The following is a 16,779-nucleotide window of genomic DNA, read 5'->3' as shown; positions in this document are numbered from 1 at the left end:
TTCTCTGGTGTTGAGCTGTCGGAGCGGCGGCGCAGTTTGTCTGCAATTACCTCCTAAGCACGTGCTTCAAAAGGCAGCTGAAGTAAGGGGATTTTGCTATACGTGTGAGTGAGGTGAGAAAAAGTTTTTGATTATATGCATCATTCTGCGTTCAGAGAGCGCATGAAAAATCCCCCGTGTTTGCGCATTCACTTTTCGTGAGCAGAAGAGAGTCGCGTGAGCTGAGCGGAGCGGAGCGCATGCATTGTGTTAGCAGGCTCCTACCTTGGGCCGTGGGGAGCTACCGTTTCACATACCGGTAGGCCTACCAGTAGATTGTTGTGTGTGCGTGCGTGTGTATCGTGGATGGTGCTCAGCGCTCAGCAAAAGTGGCACGACGGCGTGTTGTCGCTACTCGTGTAGCATACTAGCAGAGCATTCCCCGTCAGCTCCCTCCCACCGACCGCCAGCCACCGCCACCACCGGCGCCTGGCCATGCATTGGTATGGTATCGCATGCATGGGGGCCTTGGAGTGGAGGCGACGTTCCGGGGCCTGTCTTATAAAGACTTGTGATAGAAATCAATCACAAGTTTCTTGTGAGCTGCAATGCAAGTTGCGATTGATTTGGGGACTTGTGATTGATTTGAAGGCTTTATAAGATGGAGCCCTGAACTCGGGTCGATCGGGTCGGAACGCCACCCGCCGCCGCTCCGCCGGTTGGGTGGTACATTTAACGTTAGCTATAGCTATCGGCCGGCCGGCTAGGCGTAGGTTGTGGCGTGGTACCGACACTTTTCCTTTGTTGCTGCTCCATTTAGATTTATTTGCTGTCATTTTACCTTGCCATGAATGTTATTTATGCAGAGACCGTGCGGATGTCTGTCTTCCTTTTTTTCTTCTTCTGAGATTTTCGTAAGCATAGTAGTAGGGCCAGGACACTGTAGTGTTATAGACCAAGTGCAAGTGTAGTGCTAGTGTGGGTCGGCGCGGCGGGGGAGGAGGGGGAGGGAAAAGGGTCGGTGAAGGGGGAAGGGGATGGGGCTTGTCTGGGGCCCTACTTTTGATTTTGTTTTGTTTTCTGTTTTGTTTTCAGTTTTGCATGATGCAAAGGAATACATACAATTGTAGGGTCTAACCACTCACCGCGATCCCCATTTCTTTTTTTTTTTTTTCACTCTGGAAGTGGCATCAGAACTTTTTTTGCTTGTCAGCTGATTGGCCCCAGAATAACTATACACAGCCCAGTCGCTGTACATGGTACGTCGCATAGCGTAACAGCGTCTGGTCGGGCTAGCCCCAGAAGTACTATAGTAACAGAAAAATTGGCTTACATTGTAGGCTTTTTTTTATATTTTTTTGTTTGAAAGCTGTGGAGACCTGGAACCATAGTGGAAGTGCGGTGTGGGCACCAGATAGACAGTCACTGTGCTGAAGGCTTTTTCTTTTTGCTTGTCAGCTGATGAAACCCTGGACGGAAGTAACACCAGAAATATAAAACTGCCCCCACTTGTTTTTTTTTTTTTTGCATAATACATACTGTAGGAATACATAGGGTCTAACCACTTGCCCCCCCCCCCCACTTTTTTTTTTTTAACTCCACAAGTGGCACCAGAAAAGATTTTGCTTGTCAATGTCAGCTGAGGTTACAGGCCTGTAACTGTGGAAGTGGAACAGAGAATTGGGATCATCCCCAGTCATTTTGTTTTTGTTTTTGTTGTTGTTGTTCTTGTTGTTTTGTTTTGGGTTTTTTTTGTGATTTTTTTTTTTGCTTTTCAGCCAATGCAACCTAGAAGAGGCACCAGTAGAGTCTAGGCCCTTTTTATTTGTTTTGTTTGATTGTTTGTTTGTTTGTTTGTTTGTTTGTTTGTTTGTTTTTGCTTGTCAGCTGTGAAAACCCAGAAGTGCAGAGTGGGCACCAGAAAATTGCCCTGAAGCCCCCCCCCTTCTTTTTGCTTGTCAGCTGATGAACCCCCCCCCCCACCCCCAAGTGGCACCAGAAATATAAACTGCCCCCCCCCCCCCACACACACACACACACACTTTAAAAAAACATGGAGCCGGCCTTGTGGTGTACTGGCACTGAGCCACTCTGATCAAGTCATGGTGGTACCAGTGTGTGATAAACCAGCTACACTAAGGCCTACTCCATTAAAATCTTTTTTTTTTTCACGTTCACAACAAACAGCACTCATGCTTTCCACTAATTTGTTGTGCAAGTTTAGACTGAGATAGTCGAGAAAACTTAACCACAGACTTTGGGCTGGTCACTATGGCTCTCTTGATTGGGTGTATAAATCTTTTGACGTACATTTTGTGTGTTGTTTTGTGATTTACCTTCAGGGCAGTGGCACGTACAAGACACATCATCTCTACAAATAGCATGTATAAAGCAGGGCTGCACACTGACCCATTTTTTCTACTGGTTCGACCTGTCTATCGGACCAGTACATACCCAGTTTCTCCATATTTTACTGATCCATTCCTGAAAAAGTAACTGGTCAGATGGTATTTTCTACCTGTAATGTCAGGGACTGTTGGACCAACATTATCATCAACCTTACCATCAATCAGTCAAAGTCCTGGTTGTGACTATCGTAAAAGAATTGTCTTGAAACCTAAAACCATGTTGTTGACAATACTTTTCTCTTCACTCTTTGCTCTTCACAGCATCATTATGATCCAGGAGTGACGCTTTGATTTTCCAAAGTCTCCCAACTGCAGGAGAAAAGGCGGAAGCCTTGTACATCTTTGAAAGTAAACAAACTATTAACAAAACAAAACAAAAAACCTAAAATGGATCCAGTCGATTCGAACACCGATATGGACAGCAGTGTGGTCCCAGAGGAGACGAGACCAGCAGATGGGGGAGAAGGAGGTGACGTAGGAGGAGAGGAGACTCCTCCAGGAGGCGGGGACTCCATCTCCAAGGAAACGGAGGAGGAGAAGGGGAAAGAGGAGATCAAATTTGAGGATGAGGCAGAAGAGGAGGAGGAGCCGATGCTTAATGGGGATTCTGAAGCAACCGCTAGTGTTGCCGCGGCAACGGCCCCCACCACGGACAGCGGTAGAGAGGGAGAGGGGGACAGGGTAACCACTGTACCCACTGATGCCAGGGGTAAGCTTGACAAGATCTATAATATCCCTACCACTTGTACCAATCACTATGAAAATGTACACTTACAAATGTAGAAATCAGCAGAGCTCTGCAGCCAGGATCTGCCAAAGAAATGTCATTTATGTGGAGTGGGTGGGGAGATGTGGTTTTATTTTGGTTAATGCAAACATTGTTGATCATTGATGATTTGATCTTTAACATTTAAATATTTTTAAATGCACATCAGTAATTTTTTTTTTTTTTCTAATCTGCATCATACTTTTAGTTTTAAATAGCAGGATAAGATGATTTGTAGTTTGTCACAGTTTTTGCATTCGTCCTTGTGTGATTTATGGGAAATTCTTTTCTTTTTAACCAACTCTTTGACAAAAGTTTAAAATGTCATACATTGTAGTCGTAAGTATAAGTGTGGGCAATGCACATTGAAACATAGAATTACCCAACATCCATGAAAATACCCCTTTCCAGTGAATACACCTGCACACTGTGTAAATGTTTTTGAAGCTGCGTGCTACAGGTCAAAGTCTACACCATCAAAATTAGTTTAGAATTTCCATTGTCTCCAATGGTGAATGCTCTCTCTTTAGAAATTATGTTAAATGTACAATTTTGGGAACTATCCCACAAATGTAGGTAGTCAAATTACAAAATCAATGACATTTGGATTCCACCAGCCAAACACAAGAAACAATGCCACGAGTCTTCATCAGGAAATAAATACTTTGTACTCTTTCATACACTAACAAAGGGGGACATTATACAAGTTTATCACATGGCATATTAAAGTGTAAAGCAAATATTGGAGTAGTTTGAGTCAATAGTTTCTCTCGTTATCACTGAAAATATGGATGACCCTTAAAGACATTCAACCGGTGAGGCATATTTCAAAGATTTGAAATTGCGCATTTTTTTTTTTTTAGTCATGTGACATGATATATTCTCAAATGATTTTAGGTTGAGTGAAAAAAGAAATGTCCTCTCTTAAAAAAAAGAAAGAAGCAAAACCCAAACAATAAAAGCAAAAAACAGAGCCCCAAATAGCATTATGGCAAATATGTCTGTCTTCATGAAAGTCATTTAGTATAGGAATTAATGTATTTTACAAATTTTCAAGATTGTTTTTTTTTTCCAGGATATACAACATGAATTGCCCAGATGCTAAGCTTTAAATTGATATTGATAATGATAATTTGCCCTACTTTCTGTGAGGAAAATATTAAGAAGGCAAAAGATTAGAAGTCAGACTATTAAAAGTTCAATTGCCAAAAGTGGTTTTCTACTCATTCTTCTATATCCATGAGTAACATGATAACGCACCACATCTAAATCAATCACTGCTGATATATTCACCACTTATAAATTTCATTGTTCGCAGTCACAGTTTATATGGAACTATTTTCCAACTTGTGATATAAATCTGTCAACGAAGAATGGACTTTGTAGTGGCAGTGAAACGCATGTTTGATAGCATATTGTGTCTGCACTTTATGTCAATACTGACAATACAATGGTACAAGATATCTTGGTGGTGTCAATGCCTTATTAATGATAGGTACAAGTCATTGTAGCAGGTGTCGATCACCCTAGAAAAAGAGTGTAGTCACGGCTCACGCCATCATATAGCTTTACATCTTTGTATTTCTATTTTGAAGTGTGTACATAATATGTATTTGTCTAAAATTTCCCACAATTAGTGATGCACTGTGCTTCAACTCCCCCTTCCTTAAAGAAGAAAAAGAAATAGCAGCAGTTCTGAAAAAGGCTACTTGTGTCTACAGGTGAAATTGAGTTCAAGGAGGTCGAGATTTTCACATCATTTCTTGTTTTTCCCAAGTGCTTTTTTGACACTGCTTTTGCAATAAATTTTCCTACAAGTTGCCTTGACTATAAGTTTTTGCCATATGCTGTGCTAATGACAGAAATGGTTTATCCATGTTGTAAATCACTTGCTGCCTTTACATTGGAGTTCACTGCACAGCAACCTTTGTTTAAGACCCTGGTGGGACTAAGCAGTGTGTGCCAATGCCAATGGCCACCTTGGTCAAAGCAGGGCAGAAGTGGTGGCGTGTGCATCAATCTCCAGAGAGTCATCGCAGGGGCTTCATCCATAATTGATTTTAAAAAAGCAGACAAACAAAAACAAACACACAAACAGACAAACAAAAGAAAAAGAATAATAATAATAATAAAGAAGTGCAGAGAGGAAAGAGATTGATGTTGAGGATTACAATAACGGTATGATCTTGAAAATGGAAAAAAAATTTAAGTAAAAGTGACAAAGTATCCAAAGCTGATCTGAAGGGTGATTAGATACTAATTCATCACATTTGCAGGGCAGTGACATTAAATAATAATGAAAGAAATGTTCTATTGATTTTTGTCAAATCTATTTTGCCCTTTTATTGGGGATGGGGTGGGGAGGGGTGGGGAGGGGTAGAAATCATCAAAACTCCATTGTCATTTCCATGTTGCCATAAAAACAAGGACTTTACAAGTTTGTTGATGAATTTGGATTCATGATACTCTCGTAGCAAAACAACAACAACAACTGCAAAGTCAGGGGTCGCACTTAACTTTTTTTTTAACTAGCCAGGCGGACTACTTAGAATCAATTTTGACACTGAAGCAATATTTTGGCTAGCCAGACGGACTAGTTACTTCAGAATTTTATGATTTTTAGCTAGTCCAACATGATTTTGGGTGGCCAATGGCCAGCGGACCATCGCCAATTTCGAACCCTGAAAGTGCATACATAATTTGTTGCAATGATTTTGCTCAATTCACATAATTCTCATTCCCCAGGTTACAGTCAGCTGCCAACGTCAGCTGGAGATCTTCCTGATGACAAGCCGTCCTCAGAATCCTGCCTCTCAGCGGTCAATGCCAGGAAGGTCCTCATTGGACTGACCATCGGTCTCAGCGTGGCCATCTCCTGGGTCGCCGCGACCCAGTTCATGAAGAGCATGTACTCGCCCACGTTTGTCGCCCCGTTCTTCGTTATCTGGTTCACTACAAACTGGATGATCATCTGTTACCCAATCTACATCATTGGCGCCATGGTGCTTTTCAAGGAGAGACGCACCGCTGGACTGAAGGCCCTATTAAAGTAAGAAGTAGTGCAGAGCCGAAGGAACCCACTTTTTTTGCACCTGTAGGAATACATAGGATGTCACTACTTTGGGCGCTCCCCCTCCCCCCCCCCCCCCCTACTTTTTTTTTTACCCCGGAAGTGGCACTAAAAAAAACATAGAATGAAACTTTTGAGTGCGGTAAGGCCTTTGTTTTTGCGCTGAAGACCTTTTTTTTTTTTTTGCTTTTAATATCAGCTGAAGAAATCTGGAAGTGGTTGTGTTGGAGGCCTTCTTTCTTTTGTTTTCCTTGTTAGCTCAGGAAACCCGGAAGTGGACCTCCCCCCCCCCCCCCTCACTCTTGAAAACGTGCCGCCAGCCATGTAGTGGAGTTCTAAAATCTGTTCATTGTGTGTTTTAGAGGTTGTTGGAGTTACTGTTCTTGTAGGAATGAATGATGCAGACCCCAAATTGTGGAGGAATCATTCTCACACTACATGTAGCACTGTTCTGTTGAGAACTGTCTAGAAAGAGTATTTTCCCTCTGTCCATCTGTATTTTTTTTTCTCTCTCTTTTTGTCATGTCAGTTCTGCTGTGATCATTTGCCACCTGCTTTGTGTATTCACTGCGGAATCCCCCAAAGAGAAATTATCCATGGATACGATACATTTGAGGACCATCTGCATAGTAGCCACCTGTTTACCATAGTCAAAACTTTGCTGACTGAGCTAGAAAATAGTGGTAAAATCGAAAAAAAGAAGCTCTACAAAATCTTTTCAAGTCGTACTCTCACTAACAAGACATCTATGAACAATACCACCATGGTAGCAAACTGCTTGTAACATTTTTTTTTCTCTCAACATGAAACTGTTTGTATGAAAACTAGAATATAATGTATGGTGAGAACAGTCTCTTAAACCCATTGAAGGTGAGACCCGAGTATACTTGGGCAAGAGTCTGTGAGAAATGAGTGTTGTAACAAAATCAGCCCATCCTCAACAGGTTAACAGTTTATAGCCCTTTTTACACTTGTATTTCTTAACCCCATACTTTCTCTGACCCAGGACTTTCGTTAGTCCCGTACCAATTTTTTCAGCTTTTTACACTCGCCAATTAGTCCCGTACTATCTCTTGTCCGGGGCTAAGGAGAAAACTGACCTTTTTACACTCGTATTTCTTAGCCCCGGACTTTCCAAACCACATAAATATTCATGATTATGCTGTGCACTGTACACGTACACGCATGCACCGGCAGCACCTGATTACCTCGTTTCTGATTGGTCAGTGGGGGTCGGACTTCGTCTCCGCCGCTTAGCCCCAGATTATTTTTTCGTTCTGTTTACACTCACTTGCTTGGCACCGCAATTGCGGTGCTAACCCTGCTATTTTGCAGGGCCAGATAGTACGGGATTATCGGTGGGGCTAGCCCACTTTGGCAAAAACGAGTGTAAACAGAAAGTGGGCTAAGGATAGTCCCGTACCAACGGTGGGGCTAAGGCCCCCCTTAGCCCCACTGTTGGTACGGGACTAAGCAAAAATTTACAAGTGTAAAAAGCCCTTATTTGTACTTCTTTTATTCTTAAATCCCCAGACACACAGCTTATACTGTATACCAACTGGCCAAGTCTTTTCATCAGCATTCAGTAATAATGCCAAATCTAACCTAGAGTTGCCAAGTTAACCCATTGAGGACGAGTCCCGAGTATACTCAGGCAGGTGTCTATGGGAGATGCGTGCTGTGGCAAAATCAGTCTGTCCTTAATGGGTTAATAGCAAGCCCACTCAGGCACAGCAACATGCTTCAGTCCCACAGGAAGGCCATGAGGACACAAAAGGGATTAGGGGCATTAGGTATTTTCTGTTCATTGACAGAGGGTTACCAATTTAAAGTCCTGAGCAGTGTTTATGGGGTTGACCTCTGATAGGCCAAGGGTCCTTTGACAATCTCTCACATCCACAGGATTTTTACTGTTTTCTTTTATTCTCCACTATACAGTAAGACTCCTTGGTGCTACCCATATTTCACAGTGATTTATTGTGTGCATATCTATTTATTTCTTTGTATTGCATTTAAAGAGATGTGATATAAAATTGAATTGAATTGAATTGAACTGAAAAAAAATTGCAGATTGGCAGACAAATCTTTTGTCCAGCTTACATGCAGCATATGAACAAAACGCTAAGTTTTGATAAGCATCTAACAATGATTTTCAACATTGTTGTCTTTTCATACAGTTGTTTTTTTTTTAGAGAATATTTGACACTTGATAGGATGTACATGTATCTCCATGCAGCTCATGATAACTGAAACATTGTTGATTCCTTTAAAGGGAAGATAAACCCCAAGAACAATGTGGATTGAGTGAAAACAGCAACATTAGTAGAACACATCAGTGAAAGTTTGAAGAAAATCGGACAATCGATGCAAAAGTTATGAATTTTTAAAGTTTTTGTGTTGGAACCGCTGGATGAGGAGACTACTAGAGGTTATGACGTATGAGTGGACAATAATACCAAGAAAATATAAAGAAAATAGTACAAAAATCTATTTTTCATGACAATTACAAATTCCATCAATTTGATATTGACATATGTTAAGGGTAGCAATTATTCCCCCTGCTTTCTGAAAGCGGTTGGTCCACTGCTCTTTCATAATTCTAGAAAAGTGAATTTTTGTTGAATTTCCTTTATATTTTCTTTGTATTGTTGTCCACTCATACGTCATATCCTCTAGTAGTCTCCTCATCCAGCGGTTCCAACACCAAAACTTTAAAAATTCATAACTTTTGCATTGATTGTCCGATTTTCCTCAAACTTCCACTGATGTGTTCTACTAATGTTGCTGCTTTCACTCAATCCACATTGCTCTTTGGGTTTACCTTCCCTTTAAGTTGTTCCCATGTTTGTCTGTTTGTTTGTGTGTTTTATAAAGATAGCTATTAATGTGGGTGATTGAATTATATACAGTGCATTGCATAAAATAGCTTGTTTTCTCATTTTGTGTATGAATGTGCAGAGAAGATTTGCAGATCTACGGCACTGAAGGCATGCTCTGGTGGCACTGCCTGCGCCTTACAGGGCCATTCTGCGCCCTCTGGATGGTGACCAATTACATGTACGCCGCCGCCCTGAAGCTGAAGGCACCGACGGACGTAACGGCGCTCTTTGTCACCAACACTGCCTTCATCTACGCATTCTCTTGGATATGGCTCGAGGAGCTGCTCATTCTCCTACCAGCCAGAGTGAGCAAGGGTTCCTTATTCTTGATTTCATTGAAAGGCTTTCTCAGTTGTAGTCACTGTATGTAGTACTGTAAAACAAGATATTTTTGCCGCATGCAATTTTTTCGAATTGGAGCCGACAGCCTTATTCGCAGCATGAAATGTTCGCGAATTGCCTCTAACATTCAATGCATATATTGTAGACAAGAACTTTTGTGTGCATTTTAATTTTGCGAATCTTGGCTCTTGCAAAATTCGCGAAATTAACATGCACGCGAACATTCCTAGTTATACAGTATTCAATGTTCGAGTAAAAATTATGCGGTAATGTTCACTGATGAGGAATGAAGACCATTTGTAGCTTTAATAACACATTGAGGACAAGTCGCGAGTACACTAGGGCAAGTGGCTTTGGGAAATGCATGTTGTAGCAAACTCAGTCAGTCCTCAATGGGTTAATACTTTGAGTGTGCTATGAGATATTTAGTTTGTGTGGTTGTCAGCTTATCGACGTGGTCAAGAAAATATTGGGCTGGTTTAGGATGGCATTTGATATTTATGCCATCACAACAAACTGCCCTGATGTGCAATGTGCTGTGTGATGGCAATACAGCTGCAGCCCCATTAAGGTTCAGAACAGCTTTGGAATGATATTTTGTCCAAATTGTTTTGCATGTCTTTATTCTGTTATACACATTGTTGTTGTTGTTTTTAATTCAGTAATCACTGGGTTATGTTTCTTCATCAGCCTCTAAAATTCTATTCTCTGTGACAGACATAGACCAAACCTCCTTTCTACATATTGACAAGCAAACAGAGGCTACAAAATGTAGCAAAAGTAAAATATGATTGGAAGTAGTGCTCATTTTGCGAACTATTCATTACAATTAAAGTTGGAAAATACATGTTTGTCACTGAGATATACTTTATTTTAATAACAGTGTGGTTCGTTTTTGTTGTTGTGATCTGACACCAATTTCAGACACTTGTATGTCTTCACTGTCATGGTATAAAGATTGTGTGAGAAACATTCCTGGAAAAGACATGACAGATGAATATAAAAGCCGAACTTGTTGCAGAGAAATTTGATTAAAGGAATGTTCCTGCTGTCTTGATATCTCCAATTGATGAATGCAATGCTTACAAGATATCTCTACCTTTTGCAGTATGTTGTGATGGAGGTAAATTTTGACAGTGTTTTATAAAAATGTCATTCCCCCTGCAGCTCTTCTCCGTAGGCCTGTCAATCCTTGGCACTGTCCTTATGATGTGGTCTGATGGCTTCAAGGGAGGTAATGTCGTAGGTGTCTTCTTGGCCCTCGGCTCAGCCATCGGAGCTGCTCTGTATAAGGTTGGTATTTTATTTTAATACAATATTTTCATACCACTACCCTCTAATGATGCCTTACGAAATATATTTCTACGTAGGTCATCATTCTGTTTGTCATTTCTCCTTCCTGATACCCAAGTCTTCAAGTTAATACATACTATTAGAAACCTGATTAGGCAAGGGATTTGTCATGGTCTTGAGGTCCTCATTATAAGAAGGTTCCCCTTTATGCATTTTGTCAACCCAGGGATGTGAAATATTAAATGGCTGTGTATGACGAGTGGCATTTTAAGGTTATCGAACTCCGCACTGCAAATGTACATTTGTAATTGTGATATATATCAGTATTACAATGTGCATGGTAAATATTTCATATAACCTGTGGTTTGGAGAATTCAGAAGTAGATAGCACCCTCCCCCCCCCCCCCCCCCCCCCCAAAAAAAAAAAGAGCAATAAAAGAAAGTATAGAGATGAATTTGGAGAAGAACTGATAATATTTTTTGTTTGTATAGCTGTAGTAGTGGTAAATTCATAACAGTACAAAGGCATACCTGGTATGATTATTAAACAGTTGATATATTTGATGGATAGTGACAGAATGCAAGAACTCAGTGCTTCAGTCCAAGACCTCAGCTCCATTTTTCTCTCTCTGTCTCACCCCTTCCCTCTTTGTATCTCTTTCTCTCCCATACACACACCCACACACACTCTCTCTCTCTCCATCTTCAGGTTCTCTTCAAGCGTTTCCTTGGAGACGCCACCTACGGCCAAGTCTCCCTCTTCCTGACCGTCCTGGGGGTGTTCAACATGGTCCTCCTCGCCCCCGTCATGTTGGCTCTGGTATTCACAGGAAAGGAGGTGGTAGAGCTACCCACCCTTCCCTGGGCCTTTCTCTGTGGCACCTCTGCTCTGGGAATAGGTGAGTTAAACATCCCCTTTCTTTTCTTTGACAGTCCTATATTTTGTCTGACTTCCATTTTGGGCTTAACCCTTTCCAAGCCAGAGACTTTAGACAGTGTGTACAATGCTATGGGGTTTTCTATGCCAGTCAGCACTCAAAGTACACAAGTGTCAACCCCTTGAGGACGAGTCCCAAGTATACTCGGGCAGGTGTCTATGGGAAATGCATGTTGTAGCAAAATCAGCCCGTCCTCATCGGGTTAAAGAAGATTACAGTCATTGTTTGCAAGGTGTTTTGGTCCCTAGAAGATATCACCTGAGCTGATACAAATATGTAAGTGTGATAAGGATCAAGATAGAGAGAGAGAGAGAGAGAGAGAGAGAGAGAGAGAGAGAGAGAGAGAAGAGTAAACAAATGGAAGGAATGCGATAAGGATGAAGGAAGACAAAATGAACAACATACAAAGGTTATGGGAAAGATTTCAGAAATGGAAAAGAACTTCACTTACATTGTACTTGTGTGAGCATTCATGGTATGAACGACAAAGATTGGTAGGTAGAAGAGAGGAAACATCAGTGGTTAATAATAGAAATCTGCCAGGAGGAAATTGGACAAGAGCAAAAGGGTCAAAGGTCACTTGTTGGCCAATCATTGGCAGAGACTCTCTAGATTATGACTCGAAGTGTGAGGTGGTGAATAGTCTCTGTGAATTCTAAAAACAACACCAACAAAGCAAGTCAGTGAAAAGCATTGAATCTTTGAGAGGGGGAATATTTGAAGGCTTGATGTTTGTTAAAAACTTCCAGATAAGGGTATTGCCACCCAGTTCTTTTCTTTTCCTAGTACCAGGTACAGTAGGTATTTAATTTTCTTGGATATCTTGGGCTGGTAGAGTTTGAAAAATGAAGGATGTAAACTTGTGAATTGTATGTGTGAATGCATGCTGAACTTAAGTTTGATCTGCTTGTAGTCATATGGTGCAAGGAGATGAATCAGAGTAAAGGCATTTCAATCTATGAAAGCACAAACAATGGTGGTTAAAACCAGGAAATAACATTATCACCAACCAGGGCCTTTCTTTCCTAGTGCTGATAGGAAGATATTTTTGTTTCTCTTCCATAGGTTGGTCCAGTGTTATGCTGAAGCATTGCAAATTGAGAAAAGTGGATAGACCAATAATGCTAAATACTCTTGCATTTTACATGTTAAGGTCATGCACTTTGCCTTAGAATTGCTGGTTGCATGTAGAGTTGGGTGTGTTCAGGCAAAGGCCTGAATTCAAGCACTGGTAGTGTCAAAGTTCAGGCCCCTACACTTTGTATTCTATATGTGCAAAGATCTTTCTTATGTCGTCGCTTTCATTGTATCTGGCATCCTTGTGTATCAATTCAATTGAATTCAGTTGAATTTTGGTTTTATCACAAATAGAAAGGAGCATTATAAATTCATTTGGCCACAGACTAACTCAAGAAATCTATGTACATGCAGTCAACTGAGAACATGACTTTGGTCTTTACATGTGAACATGTTTCTCTTTTTTTCTGCAGTTTTTAATTTCCTCGTCAACTTTGGTATTGCCATCACATACCCGCTGCTCATCTCTCTTGCAAACATCGTTGGAATCCCGATCAATGCTGGTAATTTGTCCCTCATTTAACTTCCTTGTTTTCTCATGATTTTTTTGGCATCTATATTTACATAAATTGATATATCATGCCGTGAAATATAGGAGTGGTTTGTATTGTTTAAAGACCCTTTTTTGTTGTTGTGATCCATGGAGAATTTGATCGCTAAATATTATAGTAAGTTGCAGTGTGGTTCTTTTCACCTCATGAATGAGCTTTAATATTCTACAAGATACAGTTGAACAATTCCTTTACGAACTTAAGGGGCTAGTATTTGGAATTTTGGTGTAAGCATATCTGTGTGTTATATTTTCATGTGTGGATCTTCACACAGCCCTTTCAAATTATATGCCAAGTTGGACATGTTGAGATGGAAAAGCATAAAGCAAGGGTTGGTGAAAACATAAATTGAGTTTGGGATGGACTGATTGCTTTCAATCCCCAGCCATGAATGCTAGGGTTTTTTTACAGATTCTGTCCTATGACTTCGTTTGGGAAATGCGGGCAAGGTTGTTTAGTTCAGATGTCAATAGCGTGGATTCTCTTCTGTGATTATTTCCCTGCAGTCATCGACACCGCCTTCCGTGACATCGACCTCGGGGCGCTGAAGATCGTCGGTTCTCTGCTCATCATCGGCGGCTTCGTCATCATGCTCCTTCCGGAATCCTGGCAGATGAGGGTTGCATGCTGGACGGAGGGCTCGGAGCCGTGTCGACGGCAGCGTCGCCCTGAGCGACTACCCAACATTCAGCTCAATGAGGATCAAGTGGAGAGGGGGGAAGCAACGGGCCAAGAAGCTTCCAATCGGGACATGACAGCGACTGCATGATGATGCGATGGTGAAGATCGTGTGCAAAAAATGAAATAAAAAACAGAAGGGCAAAAACTGCCCAAGCTTTTGAATGTATAAGGTTCAGTGCCAGAAGACATGCTATTCCTAATCCTTGGTTTGTAAAAAGGCATGAAGTCCTGCCCCTCAGAATGTTTCTTCTGAAGACGGTTGTTCGGAGGCAAAGATTGTCAATCCGAGACAGAGGAACTGGTTTTAGGAAGGGCATCGTGAAAATCGCTCTAAGTTTTTTACAACAGTCAACCATCTCAATATCATTTATACATGTAGGCAACTTTAACCCGTTGAGGACGGACTGATTTTACTACAATAGATGCTTGCCCGAGTATACTCAGGACTCGTCCTCAACAGGTTAATACTTGTCTACGTTGTCAACAGCATTTGGAGATTTTAGTCCTAAGAGGGCTAAGACCTTTTTTTCATCTGAACTCCACCAATGGGTGTGGCTAGCCCCTCCTCCCTGCCCCCTCCCCCACCAAATACTGGTCTCATAAGTGTTCATCGCACTCCACATTAGTGCATTATTTTAAAACTAGTAACCCTTAACACGATATTGACAGCATTTCTTAGCCCATCACACAGATGGTATTTGGACCAAAAAATATAGAGTGTTAGAGAGTGTGAACGGAGAGTAAGGAAAATCCAAGATGTAGGATGGTCCTTAGCAAGGGGTAGTTACACATGTATAGGGCTAAGAAATACCAGTGAGCAAAGGGGTTTTATACTGCTGTGTTTGCAGATTGTAGGATCAGCTGCCAGTGGCTGGAGATAAGGATTATCTTGATCTCTTTAATCTCTGATACATGAAACTGGCATTATTGCACATGAGTGTATTGCCTTATCTTGACTGAGATTTTTTTTTTTGGAATTATCAAAATGCTAGAAAAAAAATAATGTGACGAATTATGCTACGAATATGGACACATGTAGGGTCAAGTTCAGTTAGTCTTATATCAAGTCTGTCAGGCAAATTTGTTACCTTTCTGTCTTCTTTCATAGGACTCGAGAGAGGATGATTGTGATAGAAAATAATTGATGATATGCAGTTTGGAATTGTGAGCTGTGTCTGTATGTGTGTGTGGGTGTGTGTATGTCTGCATTTGATATGTATTTGGAGGACTAAATGTACAGGATTAAAGACTCTTATTTCATGCCGTCAGCAGAAAGAATACCTCTGAATTATTTCAGTCAGGGTTTTTGTACTGTATATGAACCTTCTGAAGTGGCAAAATAAATTTGCGATATGAAGAAGCAACAGATGACTTTTCTACATACCTTGAAAATGGAAAAATCTGTTGGTAGTAGAAGGTTTAGAAAATTGCATCCATCTTGATGCGGAAGGGTATGATGTGTTCAGCCTACTAATTGTACAATGATTATTGTACTTATACTCAAAATAAGCAGACACATTTCAGATTAAGCCTGTGTGTACTTGAGTGCAGATTTGCACAGAAAACCCTATGGCATTGTTTACACTGTCCAAAGTTCCTGGCACAGAAAGGGTTAACCAGTATTGCTGTGTTTTTCCCTCAGAACTGCCATCTTGCACCAGGAAAATTTGTTGATGGCATTACTCAAATATCTCCTGATATTCTTCCGAGTTTTCTAAATACTTTGAATGTTATGTCTTGTGGGAGTCTTGTTTTGCTTTTAGCTGGTTTTATGTGGTGTCTATAGTTTCGACAAGGTTGCTTTTAAATGCTGGTGCTCAAGCCTGTTGTAGATGATGCGAGATACATGTATTGCCAAGAAGAGGCTCTTTTAAATCCTAAGATCATAAAAACTTGGTTGCCATAGAAACAATTAAGTTCTTGTACTTTTCTTTGATGATGTAATGTACACAAGCTGTCGATGTGAGGACATTTCTCAGAATATTCCTCCCTCAGGAAAGAGTAGAGAATGTGGGAGGTCCATACTGCAAACCAGTAAAGAGTTTTTCTTTCAGGATTATATTTCTTTCCTTATCATGTTTTAAGGTTATGTTTATTTCAAAACTCCCATTTGCCCATGATTATGATTTTATGGCGTCATTGTTTGACATTTTCTTCCATTTGCTGAGCTCTGTCAGTTTCTCAACAAGTGATTCCATTCGGTTTCGCTTTATTAATAGCAGTTTTCAAACTTCACTCCTACAAGCATGTCATTCCATTTGTATTCATCACACCAGACGTATATGGGTGAAAACGTTGAACGATGTACAATTGGGCAAATCAGGGGTCAAAATTAAAAAACGTCACTCACTGATATAAATATATCTCAGTCAAATGTCATTGATATCAGCTTTCTTGGAAACCCGATTATACTGGGATATCTCCAAGGGTGTTGTTTTTATTCAAGATTAGATAGAACTGTGACATATTGGCGAATGTCTCTGACTAAACTAAACATTGTTTTAGTGAAAATTCAAATGAAGGGTAGAAAAAAATTCAAATGAATATATTTTCATCTTGTTCATGCTTTTGAAGACTGTGTTAATTTGTTCCTAAAATATTGTTTACCTCCTGTGAAGTTTACAAAAGCTAATACACACGGAAGTTAAAGTAAAAGTGGAGTTTTTGTCATTTAAGCAGAGACTTTTATATTCTTATCTTCACTTTCATCTCATTTGAACAAAACATATAGCAGGGGTCTCATTTGTTTAAATGTTAATGTTCACTAGATACTAATAATGAATTTAGTGCATTTC

General features: G+C 40.6%; 1 protein-coding gene across 1 annotated transcript; it reads left to right on the top strand.

Moving 5' to 3' along the window:
* The first annotated feature begins 2,822 nt into the window (after positions 1-2,822).
* LOC139716064 (solute carrier family 35 member F4-like) lies at positions 2,823-16,209 on the top strand. Its single transcript, XM_071627615.1, has 7 exons — positions 2,823-3,096; positions 5,899-6,202; positions 9,182-9,407; positions 10,612-10,737; positions 11,447-11,636; positions 13,166-13,255; positions 13,810-16,209. The coding sequence occupies exons 1-7, from the start codon at positions 2,979-2,981 to the stop codon at positions 14,070-14,072; spliced, it is 1,317 nt and encodes a 438-aa protein (XP_071483716.1). The 5' UTR covers positions 2,823-2,978; the 3' UTR covers positions 14,073-16,209.
* The last annotated feature ends 570 nt before the right edge of the window (positions 16,210-16,779 follow it).

The sequence above is a fragment of the Diadema antillarum genome, unplaced genomic scaffold (assembly GCF_040938485.1).
Source record: "Diadema antillarum isolate AM-2024a unplaced genomic scaffold, OU_Dant_1.0 scf00000060, whole genome shotgun sequence".
NCBI classification, from domain to species: Eukaryota; Metazoa; Echinodermata; class Echinoidea; order Diadematoida; family Diadematidae; genus Diadema; species Diadema antillarum.
The sequence above is the reverse complement of the archived record's forward strand: the minus strand, read 5'-3'. Positions and strand labels throughout refer to the sequence as shown.